This window comes from Taeniopygia guttata, chromosome 5 (genome assembly GCF_048771995.1).
Source record: "Taeniopygia guttata chromosome 5, bTaeGut7.mat, whole genome shotgun sequence".
NCBI classification, from domain to species: domain Eukaryota; kingdom Metazoa; phylum Chordata; class Aves; order Passeriformes; family Estrildidae; genus Taeniopygia; species Taeniopygia guttata.
This window is the reverse complement of record NC_133030.1, coordinates 36,651,073-36,670,106: the sequence shown is the minus strand read 5'-3', so window position 1 is coordinate 36,670,106 and position 19,034 is coordinate 36,651,073. Positions and strand designations below refer to the sequence as shown.

The 19,034-nt window shown below is 36.5% G+C and overlaps 1 protein-coding gene across 8 annotated transcripts in view; it reads left to right on the top strand.

Annotated features, from left to right (window-relative positions):
• Window positions 1–620: 620 nt before the first annotated feature.
• The window catches only part of NOVA1 (NOVA alternative splicing regulator 1), a 140,641-nt gene continuing 122,227 nt past the window's right edge, over window positions 621–19,034 (top strand). For 2 of the 8 annotated variants that reach the window (XM_002200502.6, XM_002200503.6), the window contains exons 1-2: window positions 621–756; window positions 2,651–2,794. In XM_002200502.6, the coding sequence (XP_002200538.1) occupies window positions 621–756; window positions 2,651–2,794 (280 nt within the window). Of the gene's footprint in view, window positions 757–958; window positions 1,378–2,650; window positions 2,795–10,121; window positions 10,199–19,034 lie in introns of those variants that run through there. The other 6 variants (XM_072930177.1, XM_072930176.1, XM_032748819.3 and 3 more) reach the window with 4 other exon arrangements.

The window sequence follows — 19,034 nt, the reverse complement described above, 5'->3', positions numbered from 1 at the left end:
TGAGCCGCAGCGTCAGGCGCGGCACTAGGGCGGGCAGGGGCGGAAGGGGGCTCAGAAACAGCGTGAATCATCTCCCACTCTCTCCCTCGCCCACCATTTACACCGCTCGCTCCCTCCTTCTCCCCCTCCCTTCTTCCCTCCCTCCCTTCCCACCGATTCTGTCTCACTCGTTCTCTCTCCCCTCCTCTCCCACTCACTCTCTCCCCTCCTCTCCTCTCCCACTCACTCTGTCCTCTCCTCCTCCTGTCTCACTCTTTTCATTCTTTCCCCTCCTCTCCCCCTTTCTTTTCCCTCTCTCGCCCCCTCGTTCCCCTGTCTCCCTTCTCCTCATCTCCTGACACTGCACTGCAGCTGCTCCTCCAGTCCAGTCCTGCCCGCTTCCCTCCCTCCTTTCCCTTCCCTCCCCCCGGGTGCCAGATAAACAAGGCGCGCAGCATCCTCGACAATCCCGATCTTAGCTCTACATTTTCGAAAAGGACAAGAGAACGGGACAAGCCCCCTCCCCTCCTCCTCCTCCTCCACCCCTTTCCTTCTCCTCCTCCTCCTCCTCCTCCCCCCTTCCCTCCCTGCCCCCCCACCAGAGAAGGGAAGAGACAATTCTCCTCCGAGCAGCAGCAAACATGATGGCGGCAGCTCCCATCCAGCAGAACGGGACCCACACCGGGGTTCCCATAGACCTGGACCCGCCGGACTCCCGGAAAAGACCGCTTGAAGCCCCCCCTGAAGCCGGCAGCACCAAGAGGACCAACACGGGCGGTGGGTATATCCTCTGTCACCTCCCTCCCACCCCCACCCCCCCGCCCTACCCACCCACCTCTCCGCTTCCCTACCTGCTTGCCTGCCTCTTCCAACCCCCCACCTCCCCCCCCCCCCCCCGCCCAAAGATTCCCATTTCTCTAATGTTATCATTCATCAAAATGGCGTCGGTTTTCAGCATCTACCAGTCTTTTTATTTAATATCCACGCTGGGGCTGCACAGCCGTGACCCTACGGAGGCGAGGAGGGAGCACAAGGGGCTCCCGCAGCCCAGCTATCTCCCTCGCCCGTTTAAGGATGGGCGACAATAAATGGCAGCTGGAAAGAGACGGCAAACGCTCTTCCCTCCTTCCACATCCTCGGGGTCGCAAGTTGAATTTCAGCCTTGCCGTGCGTTTTCCTCCTCCTTGGCCTCACTTCCATTGTCAGCGCGTACACGGCGTGTGTTTGCCGTGCCGAGCCGGGGGCGAGGGCTGGCTGGTGGCGGGGGGAGTCGCCCCTCGGCTACGGGGACTCGCTAGTTAACATCCTGCTGTTCCTGGAGGAGATGAGTTATAACGGGACCAGCATCTCCTTTATCCGTTTGCGCTGGAGTCGTCATAACAATGCACCGAGGCAGAGGTGAATTTATTTGCCCAATGTTGAGAGCAGTGGTCTGGCTATACATAGTGCATGGTTCCCCAGCTATGGTAGTACGGGTGGGCACCACTGTCACACACAGGCACTAACTGAGACGCTTTATAGTCTCAGAAGAGAAGTATTGTGAACTCAGATAATTTCTTCTGCTTAGGAGTAAAAAAAATACCCAAAGAAACAACTTTATGGAACAGGTTTCTTGATATTTTGATATCTGTGCCAATGGGACGTTGCCATAATTGCTGGGGAGAGCACAAGTCTGGGGAGCCAGCGTATCCCTGTTGCCTTGCACTTCTTCAGAGACAGTTATGGAAAGGTCCTCAGACTTGAGTATAGCTGGATTTAGCAGTTGCATGAGGGTACTGAAAATTTTGCAGTTTCCAAATCAGACCGGGATCCGTTTTTCTTTCTCCCCTCCGTTCATTCTATATATTTTTTTCCTGTTTTGATGGTATGCTTTAGTGCTAGTGGTGGGTAGAGGACTGGCATTGTCTGTCTCGTCACCTTTTAAGTGTATTTAAAATAAGTGACTTAGGCTTTTGATCAATTGGGAAAAATTCTTCTTAGTGTCCTTTAATTAATGAGCTTAAAAGAGATCATTGTCACTTAAGAAGTGCTAAAGGAATACATGAGGATTACTTAGGCAAGTGATTCCATCCTCACTATGTTGAGTTGTTTTCTTGGCAGTGGCTGAAATGCTTGGAATAAAACCCCACATTTTGGGTGGGTTATTTGGTAGCAGAGTAGTCGTTTTGCTCACTTAAGAAGAATGCAAGCAATAGCTAATTGCTGTTCTCATGTGTTTGCTAATGACAAACAAATAGCCCATTAGAATTTACAATTCGTTCTTTCCTGGTTTTGTAATTTCTTTTGCAGTATTTCCAAGCAAGGTTGTAGTTGTCACTAACCACGTTTTCATGCAGGGCTTTAGTTTTTTTAAAGGGGTCTGATCTTTTCTGCATGCTGTGGTTACCATTGCAAAAGAAAAAAAAAATCTACCTTTGAAATTTAATTGCAATATTATTGTTTAACTGCATTAAGGAACCTCTGTGGGTTCCTTGCTTAGAATAAAAGTAGATATTTTAAACTGTCAAAGGCATAGGCTAAACATGTCTTGTATAATGACGCAACTGGTTAGATATAAATGCATGAATTAGTGGAGGAGTTTAAAGATGTAACCTTTTGTTTATTTGTGGGTCTGGGGAGGAAAAATGACAACTTATAAGCCATATTAACCATGCATATCTCAATTTTTCAGAGGATGGCCAGTATTTTCTAAAGGTCCTCATACCTAGTTATGCTGCTGGATCTATAATTGGGAAGGGAGGACAGACAATTGTTCAGTTGCAGAAAGAGACTGGGGCCACCATCAAGCTGTCTAAATCCAAAGATTTTTATCCAGGTAGGTGCAAAAATTAGCCAATTCTTTTATTTTTAAATTCTCAGGCATGTATGTAAATTTCAGTGTGTTTGATATATTGATGGTCAAGCTTCCAGTGCAGCAGGAAGCATTGTCTCCGAAAAGTATGTTTCAAAGTGCAATTGTGAATATGAATATTCTGTCTGTTTTAACTTATGGAATGGACTGAACTGGATACTAACTGCTTGAAATAAGTTTTAAGTCATTTACGGTATTTCTACAAAATATTATTTTCATTAACATTGACTGCTTTATTTTTTATTAAGAAAAAAATCCAGCTGTAAGGAACCAATGTGACAGGTGGCGTAAAGATAATTGTTCGTTTGAAGTTTCCAGACGTTATAATGACAATTAAGCTAGAATGAGTAAAAATGAGAGACTGCCTTGTAAAGAATGGGCCATTTACTTTAAATCCATTATGTACCTTCTTTCTGCTTCACTGCTTTGTTCATTGGCTCTGGAATGAAGTAAAGAGGACAAGTGCTGTTCTTTAGATATTCTTTATATTATGTTTATCATGATGGAGGAAGAAAAATCCATTATAAAACTGAAATACTTTGGATGAATTAAAAAATTAGCATTTTATATTAGCTGTATTAGTGCACATGAGAAGTTTATGATAATTGAATATAACAGTAATAAATACCTGAATTAGCATTCCTCCTTTATAAGATTTCTGAAGAGTTAGTCTTATATAATTATAGACAAGATTTTAGCTTCTGCAGTTGAATAATTGGGGATTTTTTCCTCAAGATGATCAAATTAGCATTCTGTAATTGAACTTTGCTCTAAAGGACTTTCTAAAAACTGATGCAAAATAACATAGCTAACACTTTTGTGTTTTGATTTTGTTATTTTTGAAGAGTAACTGGTGGTTTGGAATTGAGTTGACTAGCTGTTGCTGACTTTTTTCTTTTGGAAAATAGTAGCTGCTTTGCCTTCACTCTGTTTTAACGAGACTGAATTCTACAAAATAGCAAAAGCAGTTGGTATGGGTGTAAACAGAACACTAACGTTGGAGCATTGAGCTTTCGTGTCCTTTGACTTTACTGTCAGGCAGAAGGGGGTAACTTTTTATTAACAGAGATATTTTGGTTATTTACAAATATGATTGTTGATGTGGAAATTCTAATGCACCTGTTGTACATCTCCTTAATGAATGTAGTTTATAATACTGAAAAATCAGAGATTGAAATGTTGAATGTAGATTTGTTTTTTTTCTGTTGCAAGTTACAATTTATGAACTGGTGCTTGTTGCTTTTGAAGCTTTTTTTTTCCCTTTTTTTGGAAAGGTAGGAAAAACATTATCCTTTATTTTGAAAGGTGTGTTAGGATAAAAAAAAATCAATGTAGAATTGTGAAAACTCTTGAAAGAGATAAAGCATTCTAAAGAGCCTGATTGCAGAATTAATAACATAATCTGGGTAAAGAGCTGCAATAGTAAATTAAATTCGCTGTCAATAGATGAAAATGAAATAGATTTTCTGCATTATACATGAGGGGTTATCAGATATGCAAGGATGTTACAGAAAATTGGTGTTTATGAAGAATATTCCAAATACCAAATTATGAGCCTTTTCATTTTACTACAGTTTATTTACACTCACTTGGAAAGGACGCTCCAAAGATTAGATCTTTTGTTCAGTGCTCTAGTATAGTTCCTCTATTTTCTGATTAAATCAGAATTTCTTTTTTTCCTTGTGTAGGAAACTGTAAAGATGCAGTAGTAGTAACAGATGAACCTTTCAAAAATAAAAAATCTCAAGCTAGAAAGACATGAGAAAAACATTTGCGGCATAAATGTTCTCTCTTAAAATCAGAAGCAATAATAACCAGGACAGGGCCACTCAAATATTTTCACAGCGACAGGTGTAAATGAAGTTCCAGTTTGACTTTATACAGTCTGCCTTGAATTTGCAGCCACGTTGTGCCATAGGGAAAGTGAGTGCTTTAAGGAAGCTGGTGACTGATAGCTGCTAAAGCATGGAACAGGGATGGGAAATGGATTCCAGCGTGGCTAGCTCTTGTTAGTATTTCTGTTTGCGTCTGACCACCAGCCCATGGAATTTTCAGAGGTCCTGTCATTCCTTGAGCTGTTGGCTTTTGGGTTTCTTCCAGACTCTCTTGCTCATATAACATAGGGAATACAAACCTTGTGAAAGAGCTAAGATAAAGTTATGATTAATTTTTCTTATGAAGTTTTTTAAACAATTACTGTTTTCCTAATAGATGTTGCTTAGTCCTTACCTCTGATGCTTGTGATTACAAATATGTTTAATGTATGTTTCACTGTGGAATGTTCTGTCATTGAAGCTTCTATAAAAGTTTTCTGTATTTCCGAAAAGTTTTAGAAAAGTGAGTAAGATCCTGTTTGGAAAGGAGGAAGGTGCTTGTAATACAGAAGTTACGAGTAGTTCCTATGATCTAATAGTGTTTTTTTCTTTTCCCTCTGTGATATAGGACTTCAGTATGCAGACTGATTTCTGTTGGAATTATTTTTGTGCGTCAAAAGGTGACATAATTACTGAAGAATTATATGGCAGCTCTAATTACAAGAAATTGAAGGAAAAAACAGCTTTGCATTAAACATTTTAGTTTACAAGATAGGAAGCAGTATACAAATATATTACTGTCCACTACAGTTTTATTTTTGAGTACGCAATTTATTGTTCTCTTTTCAGGTTACCCGCTGACTTTTTCTTGTTGTCTGGACTCCTGCAATTTGACTTTGGATATTCTGATTCTTTTCTGTTCAGGCATGTCCCCCAAGACTAGCAGAAATAAAATGAAAATGGCATAATATGCCCTACTTTTAAACTAGATTGTACTGATCCTTCTGCATAGAAAGTACAGTGTGTATTTACTACTAGGTTTTGGTTTAAAAATTGAATACAGACTTAGCTAACTTGATAAAGAAAGTGGCTCTTCTGTGAAGCTATTATAACGTATGATTTTTTTGAATAATAGAAGAAAGATTATTTCTGTTGTCTGAAGCTGTCATTGCTTATGTGTTTCTCATTCTGCATTTTAGTGAGCACGGGACTCAAAGCCACTCAGACCATGTATATTTCTCCCTTGCAAATGCTGCTGTACACTCTGTCTCTCTCTCTCCTCGTGCACAGACTCTCTCCCTCCCTCTCTGCATTCCCGCTCTGGTCTTTCACAAATGCACACACATGCACAAAATTGTTACATCACATCATGTTGTTTATCTTGCAACAGGATCTTGCCTGATCTGAACTTGGTGCTTGAGTGAATTTGAACTTGGTCAGTGTTTTTCAGTTTATTGGAATATGATGTCATAGGTGTACTTAAATTAGATAATATTAAGAGCTGAGATTAATAAAAGCAAAATTAAATGGAGATAAGGTTTTACTGGTTTTAGAAATATATTAGATGTGTTGTTCTTATAGCAGATTTCTAGTTAGTAGTTATATAAATGTTTGGAGAATATAAAAGGTGCAAGTTTCCTCTCCCATCTCATGTAGACAGTGTATGAAATATTGTGTGGCTATTTTGTGCTTTTACCAAGGGACTTCTATTTTTAGATGTTTTCTGTTTAAATATCATTTTTTAAAATCATTCATGTGTTATGGGAAATAGTCTAGCTAATCTTTGCACCAGTGCCCTTCTGAAAATGCTCTTATTCTGACTCTTAAAGACCTTTCAAAAACATTGAATGTATAAGTAACACATTAAGTTACAGGAATTTATAATTAATTAATAATCCTATAGCATCATTACTCCTATAAACTACTAGGAAGGAGAAAGGTGTAATATATCTAGCTTGGCTCTCTATTATTATTATTTCCTTTATAGAAATAGAGTTTATCATGTTAATTTATAACACTTAAAAATAAAAAAAATCTAGTAAGGAAAGAAATGTTTTGAAAATCAGCACTTGAAATAATGTTGAAGTGAAATATTGCTTTTTCAGCTGTGGAAAAGAGTAATGGAGTTAGAAGCAAGAATGACTTTAGTTATTAGCTGTTTGTTGTTCTGCTTCCTTGTGGGGCTTTGTCATACATCAATAAATGCATTTCATTTTTTTTCCTTGATTCTGCTTTTTTTTTTTTTTTTTCCTGAAGTGTTGACATTAGCTAATTAGATGCTACATAAGTATATATCTAAGATTTTCAGATTCTGTTGTAAACATTTATATGAGTAATTAAAGGATAATGGTACTGAGGAAATTATTAAATAGTGAGTAGAGATTTCAGAGGTGGAATCTAGAGCTGTATAGATTTTTAAAGTAATCACTGATCTTTGTACTAGTTTATAAAAAAGAGACCAGCCACCAAAACCTCCCAAGTGTTGATTGCCAGCTGTTCAGAGAGATAATTCTCAGTTGGACAGTTGTCTGTTGCCTGGTTACTGAAACAGAATAAAAAAAAAGTTAGCTTGTTAGCCAGCAGGTCTGTACTGTTTTGCATTTAAAAGGGAGCTGAAACTATGTAACTTAGTAGGATCTTGAGATTGTTACATATCTGACTTGTCCTGTGTATTCTCATGTAGCAGATTCTAATTTGGTAGGCCTAGAGAAATTTTGAGAAGTAGAAAATTGGCACTCATTTTTTATCTGCAGGGAGTTATTCATGTTAATGAGTAAATCAACTTTGACAAAGTAAATGGCTTTGGTTTGCAAGAAAGTGCTGTGTCTTTGTCTTGTATAGAAAGGTTTATAGGAACTTCTGACAATTTGCAATGGTTAGTCTAACTTTAATAAATGACACAGGCTAATAACTAACTTTGTTTTCAAAATAAAGAATAAATTGAGGATGGCTATTATGACAGGGAAATGCCATATTTTAACAATTCAACATTTTCGTTGTGATTGCTTTTACCTAGGTTTCAATATATTTGAAAACTGAAGTATTTTCAGTAAGTTGGAAAGCTTATGTAGATGAAGGTGCTTCTAGCAACAGCATTGTATTTTGATAAAGTCAGGATTTCTGTAGAGCAATTATTCATTAAAAAAAATAAATAAGACTTAAGTTTTCCCCTTTAATTAAGTTTAGAACTTTGATACTATAACTCAATAGTTTTTTTTTTGTAGATAGATCCAAGTTTTAATGGATTCCTGGTAGAGAATAGGTGTTAGAGACAATATTTAAAAAACATAAATAAGGAATGTCTGAATCTGCCTTGTGCAGTAAACAAAACATGTGCTTGCTTTTCATAATGGATGCAACCTGTAACAAGCAATGTCTTTTTCAAATACTCTTTGATCTTGTTTGTTCTTTAGTTTAGTTCTTTCATTTGTTTATATATTGTCCTCACTAGTTGACTAGAGAATTTATTTTGTCAGTGATCACTATCTTTTTGGCCAGGGAAGAAAACCTTGGATTTAGTGAATTTGTCAGGCTAGCCTCCAGAAATGGAGCATAGTGTGGTTGGGGAAGATGGCTTGCACCTTGTTGCTATCATATTTCTCTCTTTGGACACAGCTCTCACATAAAGTTAAGAAACAACTATAAAGATTTGACTGGCAAATATTTTGGAGACTCACTGTTGCATCTTGCAGCAGTGCAGTCAGCTATCCAGTCCCTCTTTGAATTTATTTTTTTCTTAGCATTTATCAGTAGGCCACTGGGAACTAATGGCTTGGTGAGGAGTATCATAGTTGCCAGTTGCCCGGTGCTGGAATGCTGCAGGTAATTGGGCTGGAGTGGTGAGAGCTGTGGCCGTGTGCTTCTCACGTTGCACTGCAGCTGCTGTTGATCTTAATTAATCTGACCCTCAGAGGCTGCAGTGTCATGGTATAAAGCGCAGTGCATATTAGAAATTGGAAGGCTGCTTTTCTGACTTACTGATGGCCATTTTTCTAGGTAGGCCTTTTGGTTTTTCTAATTGCATTTGTTTGACACTAGCATAAAATTCTTAATGTACTTCAATCTAAAACTCTAATATGTTTTTCCTGTTTATCAAATCTATCTGTCGAGTAATGAAGCTGATACACGTGTTTTTGAAATGTCATGGTTATAATGGATTTAGCAAAAATATTTTTGCTTATTCTGGCAACAACTATTGTCTGTAAATGAAAAGAGTTATGCTGTGTCTGGTATGAATTTCTGGTGCAGTGTACTATGTTCTATAGTGGGAATGCTTAGTGCTTGTTTTATTTAGCCCAGTCTTGTGGTTAAGGGCTTCTAGTAGCATGGAAACATGGAGAGTTGGAATTTGGTGTTGGCAAATGGAATCAATTAGTGTGCTGTGCATGTGCAAGGTTTTTAATTTGCTGTTGATATATGACTGTCTTCATTCTGACTGCATGACATAGATTTAGGAAAATAGGAGGTTCCTTACAATTCACTCTGGTATTCAGGGTCATTTTCCTTCCCCCAGAGGAAATATCAAACTATACAGTAACCTAGAGATCTCATGAGTGGTTCAGGACAGATCTGTGTAGCTCTATTCCATCCCATTTTTGTTTTGATTTCAGGGTTTCTCCATCCCAGCTTATGGTTATTCATGGCATTATAAAGATTCAACTATGTTGCTTGTATTTTGATTAAAAATAGAGAAAGGATTGTCAGAATACTCTGCTTTTAATTTTCCCTGTATTTGATAGACATGTAAAATACTTTAATACATAAAAATCACAAGATCTAAATTTCTACCCACCCATATGAACTTGTTTTCACTTTAACATATTGATAATGATGTTTGAAATTCCAGTAAGATTACTTAATGTTAGGTGTGCTGCTCTTGATAATAGCCAAGCATTGCAATTCCTTTGCAAGAACTTATCTGATGGAAATGTCAGTTTAAGGCAGTCTTTGCAGATACATCTATGGAAATCAACTCCCAGCTGTACAATGCTAGCATGATTTTGTAGCCTTTGAGTATGGATTTATTGCTCTTTGCTTGAGCTAGTTATTGTTTTTCTTGACTTCTGAATTGCAGTAAATTTGAGTAAGGTTTAAGTGTTCTGCATAATTGATGGACAAAATAAAGTCTCCTTTGTGAAATGTTGGAGAATCTTCTAGGTTGATGAACATGAGGTTAGGTTGCCATAGGTGATGTGAGTAAGTAGCTGTGTGACCAGACTTGAAAGAGCAGTATGTTAGGGACCAGGTTTAAAGTTAAACATTGCTGGTATGATTGACCTGGAGTCAGTTCCCTTGTAAGTGAGAGATACTCTTGAAAACTTATGTATATGAAAGTGGTTATGTAATGTTAGCATTTGTTGGATGTAAAGAAGTATGAATCTTGGACAGACTTTCATATTTACCTGGTCTTGTAGGTTTTGATTTTGAAAAGACTAAACATCTGTTTTTCATCATTGATCTCTCACTGCATCCTGCAGGGCCTGTCATCTCAGCATTGACAGGATCAGATGAAAAATACAATCGATGTGTTGACATTTTTTTGAGAATCACTCAGGTAAGATTACTTGTTATACAGAACTACAGTGAAATTCATGGCTGCTGCTAATGTTTCACCAGTTGGAGCCTTTGCATTCTCAATCATTAATTAAATAGATACTGAGGTTCTCTGCATGTTCCCTTGTTTCTATTTTAAAAGCACTTTTTGTGCCTTGCTCAGTGCCATTTAACTCTCTTGTAATTTCCCACATAAAGAGCTTCACACATTTGTACTATTTTCCCCCACTTGATAGAGTGGCACCTGTTTGCTTGTATCAAGAATCATAGTGCACACCTCCAAAGCTCTTTGAAGATTTGTATGTATTTTTTCATTCTCAAGTAGTGACTTTAGTCACATTTAGATAATTCATTTGTGTTATGGGGAAAAAATTCTCTGTAGAGAACCAGATAATCAGGTGCAGCAGCAATTTATCATCTTCCCGGTGTGTTCTAAATTCTGGCTTTCGAATTGCACATGAAAACTTACAAATATTTAATAGAATATACAATAGTGGAGTTGTTATTTTTATAACGAGTTATTGAAAATATAAATATTAGGTCATGCACTGGAAAAACAGGAAATGGCATGTGTCCATTCAGTTACCTTTGTTGAGCATCCAGTGTACTTACAAAATTAAAACTATTACCAGAGTGTATTCCAAAAGAGTTGGGCTATGAAATATCATGGCTGTGAGGGAAGGAGGAAGAAGGACCAGTTGGGCCATGTGCCAGTGTTGGAGTTTGACCTAACAGTGATTTACATTTTGCCCCCATCTGTAATCTGGTGTTAGGAAATGCCAGGGTAATCTATAGAACAAGTAGAAGCAACAGCAGCAATTCAGGTGCTGCCATGGTTACAGTTTTGGCAGCAGTGTTGAGCTGGAGTTATAGAATATTTATGTTTTATTGTAATCTGGCAGTCTACCAACAATTTTCCTGAGGAACACAAAAAAAAAAAGGGGAAATAGGTGGCTTTTTAGTGGAATTATGACCTGGATTTGAAGAAAACTTCTGTGGAGCAAGAGAGGGTCTTCCAGCATTCTGTCTGTGCTGATTTTTCAAAGGTCTGCAATGAAACGGTGCTACTGGATGCCTTAAAGCTTTATAAAAATGATTTGTTGCAAGTGTTAGATGTAGAACATGTATGGGGTTTGTTTTCTGCCTTGCATGTGTGTGCACACTTCAATCTTTGTATGTCTTCTACTTACATTATTAGGTGAACACTTGGCGACTGTCAATCTAAAGTAAAATTTGTATTTCCCAGGAATTCCTTATACATATGTCATTTCCTTCTTCTGATTCTTTTACTGTGCATGGCAGTACACTGAAGTCTGCCAGTTTTTTGTTCATCAAATAACATATAATTTTCAGCATAGCTAAATACTCAGAAAAAAAAAGAAAAAGGAAGTGTTAACTTTACAAAGATTCCTTTTAGGGATATATGTTTTTGTGGGTTTTTTTTTAACTGTTGGTGATGCCAAGTGCTCATCTAGTATTTGCACTACTTTTAACAATAATAAAGCACATACTTTATAATTTTATAAAATTTGTAAGTTCTGTTTGGATATATCTATGACTAGCTGTTCTAGTAAGTGCCAACATGATATATTATGAATGAATTATTAATGAATATTTTTTTATTTTTGTTTTTTTTTATTTATTGATTCATGGATAGAAAGATGGTTCTTTCCCTGAATAGCTAGGATTTAGAAGGAAAAAATGGTTCCTCTGATTTTAAATCAGAGTGTTAAAACTATTTGAGTGTATGTAGAAATATGTATAATTGCTAGTCTCAGAACTTTAGTCTTGCATGCTCTTGATGGTAGAAAATCAATTAAATGGGCAGCTAATTTGTTCCATTAGGTTTCCTTTACCTCTGGAAAACAAACCCCCCTTCAGTTTATGCAAATATTTTATACCCTCTAGTCTAGGAGACATAGAATGGATAGTGGTAACAAGGCTGGTGTTTGAATTAAACAAGACATTTAAAAATAAACAAGTTTATTTTATTTCTGTTTTTTAGTAGTGATTTCTTGATTAGTAACAACAAGATTCTATTGTTTCTGTATTAATTTTTCTAAAGGCTCTTTTGTCTGATAGTAATTATTAGTTCAAAGAATGTTAGTTGTGATGTTCAGAAGTAGTTCAGTTCTGTCTTTCACACTTTATTATCTTATCACTTTCTGAAATCTTTGGTGCAGACATAAGGACACAAAATTTAGTCATCCATAATTGCAAAATAAGTACCTTGATAATCCCCTTTTCCAACACAGATGAATATGCTTAGAATGAGGAAAAAGAAGCTTCTCTTTATTTATTCACTTTGTCTATTTTTCAGTTGAATCATATGGTGTATAAAGGACTACCATGCTTTCCATGTTGACTAATCCAGGAACATGTGAAGTTTCACCATGTGTGAAATTGTTTTCTTTTATAAAGAAGTCTCTGCTTGTAAAGTTTGACAATGCTGTATTGGTTGTCTGAAGATTTTTGTTGTTTATTGTCAAGAATTTTGCTTTTTACTAGGTTAGCTAGTTCTGATTTGGGTGCCTTGTTTCTCCCAGTACAAAATTTTGGAAGTGATCACAAAAATTTGCTAAGCGTTGCAGTATTTCACCTGCAATAAGACGTGATGAACTTTTCCTTAAAAATATGCATATAACTATAGGATGTACATATCTTAGGAGATGGGCTCCTAAGATAGCCCAAGGAATTTTTTTTTTTTCTGTGACGTATTGATGCATAGAAGTTCAGAGTAGGTGGTCTTAATGTTCTTGGTACTTATTAGCATGCAAGTGTCTTAATTTCGATGGGTTTTCCATGTTGAGGATTCAAAGAAAGCATACAGGACTTTTGGTTTAAATTGGTGTATATTTGTAGGACTGGTTTTCTGTTTCAAGGTTTTCGAATTTCAAGCTATGGTTACTTGGGAGGTGCAGATAAGCTGATGATGATCATCTAAGTCAAGTGTGCTTAAAACTTCAAGTATTTCAGGAACTATATCAAATTCTGTATTTTTAGGATGACCTACTTCAGTAGGTCTAGAAAGAGGTGTGATATTGCAATGCTGATTTAGAGGAAGTAGTGCTATTAGTAATTATCTGCTGAACTGTGATGCACTTTATTGGCAAACTGAGGGAGAATGATGGCATACTTTGTGACTGATGCCTGTTTGAAAAGAAACAAGTGTATCTGTAGTGTTTCTAGAATCCTCTTAGGTAAGTTTCTATGTAGCGGGAAAGACCAGTATACCTCAGAAAATTTATCACTCCATCTTGAATAACTTCTAAAGTTTCACTCTACTTTAAGAAGATTTTCTTGTGTTAATCCCTTTAGAGTGCAGTAGTTTTCACATAGCATTTTCACATCCTGGATTTTAAGGGGGTTATAATTTCCCCCATTTCTTTGTCCTTTGCTTAAAAGCAAAAGGTTTTCATATTGGATTCTTGTACAGATGTTTCTCTGAGTTAGAAATATGAAACGTTTAGAGATTAAGTTATGTGGCCTGCTTCAAAATATGGGACATCCCCAATGTTTTCCCTCTTCCATTGGGATCTTGCTGGATGGACCATGCTAGAGTGCTGAAGGTAGCTAAAAACACGTATTTAATCTAGAAAATGCTATGTGTAGGCTACTTATTTGGGAAGTCAATGGTTGTCTGAATTAGTATTTAATTTAAATTTTTAGTCTTTGAGATATTTTTAGAGCTCCAAGTTGTCCCACTACAAATCTTTTGAATTCTGAATCTCAGTAGTAGTTCAGCACATCTAAGTGCTGAAAAATGAGTAGTTTATTTCATAAGCATTTTAACATGAAATTTTTTTACTACTGCTTTTATACTTGCTCTTCAGAACAGGAATTCCACCATTAAAACCATCACTGATTAATTCAGAGAAGTGAAACTTCCAGTTTTTAGGTAGGGTGAAGGTGTTTGGATGCAATCAAAACCTGATGAATTGTTTCCCATTCTTTGTTTTGCTTGAGGTCAAATATTCCCCTAGAGGTGAATTCTGTTTCTGTTCTGTTTCTCCAGTTCTCTAGGTACCATTCTACCATTTATGCACTGCTGAAATTCTAGTACCTTAAGCAAAAAGAAATAAAAATTCTTTTTTATCTCTTAAGCATGAGGACTGAAAAGTATAATTTTTTTTTCTATTTCTGCTTCCCACAAGAGTAAGTGGAGACACTTGCACAAAGGCAGTAATAATACCAACAGTTTCTGTATACAAACATTGAATTCAGGTAAGTATTGAATTTATGCAAGGTGGAATACACCTCCAGTCTAGGCAGTCCTGAAGTAGTGTGTTTAAACATAGGGATAGGAGATTAGTACTGAATTCAATATATATATATATATGTTTCTACTTTGTCTTTTGGCAAAAGGCTTCTGTCTTTTTTTTTTTTTTTTTGTAGCAGAAGGAGGTTTTGTTTTGGCTATTTTTTCCCCTGGTGCTCATTTATGGTAGTTAAGATCTACTGCTGCCTTTTCCCCTGAGAAGAGTTGTGTTCTCACCATTTTCTAGGCTTGCAAACAATTGTAGTTTAACTTTTCTATGCTGGCTGGAGGTATTTGAATCTGTATTTGGAGATGTCTTTCTTCCTACATTCAATTCTATTATAATCAATGAAATGATGGACACAGGAATAATGCATGTGTTTTGGTAAGGATAATGTAGGGTGCCTTTTCACTTATAAATAGTTATTCAGATATTTATCAAAAATAAGTATATTATACAGATTACCATTATGAACTTGCCAAATATACATTTTTCCCCTTTTGTGGTAGGAATTTAGTAGTATTTTCTTTTAGTTCATGATCCCTTGCAAAGAAAGGTACTGTTTTAAAACTTCCTTTTAAATTTTAATGCAGATATGTAATCCTTTACTTATGCCAAAAGAAGAGCAAGTGATAAAAAATTAGTGTATATAATAAATGATTTTTTTGGAATTGTTTTATTCTTTGCTTAAAAATGGCCTGATTTTCTGATCTTTATGTATAGACCGGCTTTTTAATATATTTGTAAATCTGTTCAGTAATTCCATATAGGAAAATTCTGTTTTTATGTTCATGTATGCCAGTCTTGCTAAAAGATACATTTTAAAAGAAGTGCTAGATCTAATCCAGATTCAGTTACAAATCCTCTTCAAACTAAACATTTTCGAAAGTCTCTTTCCATTTGCAAATAATTACTCTGGCTACAACTACTAATTTTTGTCTTTTATTTTGATGTACTTGATTGATTTTAGCTTTGAAAGGTATAAATCAAAATTTATGAAGTATGGAACTGACTAAATTATCAAAAATTATATAAACAATTAGTGGGAAGGATTCTGTAAAGTTTTAATACGAAATGGTAAAAGGTATGGAAATGCTTTCTACAAATAAATTCTAAGGATATATTTGCATTTTGGCTTAAAAATAGTAATCTTGAAGTCAAATTGCCCTATTTCTGGTTATTATTACATAAAGTGTTTTGACTCATCTTTTGGAAGAGTTACTTGGACTTTTTTATTGGGGAAGACTTGAATTATGTATAGGAGAAATCAAGTCAATTCACTTTCCAACTTTTCATTAAGAAAATTTAAATACTTAAGATTTTCCCATATTCTGGGTAGTACAGCTGTTTACACAAGTCTTCATTCTTTTAATAATATTGTCCTTATTTGTTTATTGAAAATAGAAACCTAAAATACGTTGTGGTGTTCAAATCCTAATGCCTTTCATATTATTTCAGAAAAAAATTAAAAATAATTTTTACATATGTTAAAATTTGAGCTTAATAGAAACCTTTTGTAAAGGTAATTGCAGGCTCAAGGATTTTCTGCTCATTTCAAACTGGAACAAAATAGGGAAGCATGTTTAAATAAATTCTTGTATGTATAATTACTCTCACGTTTGTGATGTAATCTCTGTTTTTTAGAGTAAGACAGTACGTTCCTCTTTCTCTTGAAATTATCAAATGCACCACCTACAGTTTGTGAGAAATAAGGGAGACGGTGGAAAATGCATTTGATGACTGAGTGGCATATCTTTATTTTTCACTCTTGGACAAGAAACAACAGTATTTCGAATGGCTGCTACACAGTTATTTGTCTATTAAAGTGCTAGCTGTTAGCACATTTGATTTTTATTGTCTAAAAATACATGGTCCTGTTTGAGTTGGAAAAGGAGGGATTAATATTATATAATGTTTCATGGTAATTTTGTGAGTTCTTTGCTTATTCTCACAGAGAAACATTAAAAAAAAAATCCCTCTGAACAGCTGAAGTGACATGAAGCACCAGCTGGGGAATCTGAAATCAAATATTTTAGAGCATGATTTGTACTAAACTGTAATTAGAATGTATGATTCTGCACTAGCAATTGTTCTGAGTGAGATCAAATTGCACATGAAGGAACACAACTGATGTCTGTCTTGACTGCAACTGATATCTGCACACGTGCTATTTCACAGTATATTTTATTAACATGCAAAACTGGGAGAATGACTAACTTGATTGTTTTGTTTGTTTGTCAATTAAGACTTAGTGTGACAATAGGTGAATTAAAGAATTAAAAGGAAGAAAAAGATTGAAAATACCCTTTCAGAAAAACATGTTCTTAAAAATTTAAAATTATTTTTTCACCCAAATATTTTAATAATAGGAAAGTTAAGAGCAATTCTGAAACATCAGAGGCTTGTTCTAATCTATTTTTTTATCTTTTTTTATTAACCTGTGCATGTTAGAATTGCAATATTGACCTACTGGTATTATAAGATTGCTTTTTCTGTTTTCAGAAAAAACTGCATTTTGACACATTGTTTAAAAACTAGAACAGCTCTGCATATGAAAACACAAACTGTGATAATTAGATAGTATGCCATATGTGGTAGTTTAAGTTGGCATATATCTCAAATGGCATGTTTAATGTACTGTGTTACTGGAATTAGTAATTTTACAGCTGAGAGCTGTTAATTCTGTTATACTCATTGCCTCTGATGAACCTGTAGGTAACGATAGCAGACATTTTTCTTAGCAAAAGCCGGTTTCTGATAAATTAAAACAGTTGTAAGCTGCTGTATTTTTATTGTAATCTTTGACTAGTGTATGTTCCTCATAATATTTTAGGTGTTTCTAACTACTTCAAAATTCTAAGATTTTCTGAAATAAAGATCCAGTTGGTATTGACGGATGGTCATATGTTTTGCTGGATGAAATATCTGTAGTCAGGAAAGAAGGAAAGTCTATTTTTTCCATATAGCTTTTTTTTTTCCTCCCTGCATATATCTTCACCCACTTTTTGTTAGGGTAAAAAATATTGTTAACCTTAAGTGCTTGAGAGTTATTAACAGTGGTTAAAATCCACAGACCTACAGTGTAGCTGAATAGAACTCACTGGTCATGAAAAGTCAAGGGAGTCAAAAAAGTCAAGACTTTTGAGTACAACTGTGTATGCCTGAGATGCAGAGCAGCTTGTATGGTGCCAGGTTTTAGAGTTGTGACCAAAAAGTGTTGACAATACACTCGTGTTTTAGGTCTTGCTGAACAGTGTTTGCACAGTGGCAGAGCCTGCTGTTTGTGATTCTGCCCACCTCCCCTGTGAGAAGAAGGTGTACAAAAAGAAGTTGCCAGGTGGATAACCTGAGCAAGCTACTCCAGGCCATATAAGGTCCTCGCAAAAGAAAAGAAAATGATGTGGAGTGTTCAGCTAGCACTTTGCTCAGAGAGTAGCTGGGAAATGGTCTGCCTAGGGACACTGGTGGTTGCCTTTGCATCACCTGTTTGAGTCACTGAATCATAAAGATTGAAAACCACTTAAATCCAGTTGTCCCACTAGCAGCACTACCATGTTCACCGTCAAGCCATGGCCTAAAGTGCCATACCCACATTTTTTGAACACTTTGAGGGAGGGTGACTCTACCTTTCTTCTGGGCAGTCTATTCCAATGCATTACACTCTTTATGTTAAGAATTTTTCCCCAATATCTAATCTAAACCTCCCTGGGTGCTTGAGCTTGAGCCCATTTCCTCTTATTATGGTTGCCTGGGTGAAGAGGCCAATTTTCAGGCAGTTGTAAAGAGCTGTAAGGTCTTCCCTGAGCTACTGCTTTTCCAGGCTAAACAGCCACAGCTCCCTCAGCTTTCTTTACAAGACTTTGCTCCAGACCCTTCACCAGCTCTGTTGCCCTTCTGTGGACACACTCCAGCTACTCAGTGCCTTTCATGTATTGAAGGGCCCAAAACTGAACACAGGATTTGAGGTACAGCCTCACCAATGCTGAGGACAGGGAAATGATCACTTCCCTGGTCCTGCCGTTGTTAGCCAGGATGTCACTGGTCTTTTTGGTCACCTGGGCACACATAGGCTCATGTTCAACTGACCAGCAACCTCAAGTCCTTTTCTGCCATTTTTGTGGGTTTTTTGTTTTCTTCCTATTTTCATATGCTTTTTATAATATTTTTATCTTGACCCATGATTTTTCTTGGTTTGCTATTGGTATTTTCTTCCCCCATTCTACTGGGGAAGGGGAATGGGCAAGCAGCTTTGTGGACTTATCTGCCTGACAGGATGAAGTCCACCACAAGGATTATTAATCTATTTGTGTAGTGCAAATATTCTGCCTTTCTAAAAATGTAAAGGAGGGTGAAAGACACACCCACAACTTCACTCAATTTTGTCTTTATGTACTGGCAAACATTACTGAGGGTTGCAAAAACGAACTCTATTTACAGCTTTTGGTGCTGATTAGGTCCTCATCTGTTTTCCACTACAGACATTGTTGGTGTGGCTCTAGGCTGGGTATACAAAAGGAGCATAGTGAAAAGCATATACAAAAAGAAAGAACATATACAAAGATATATATGAAAGAGCAT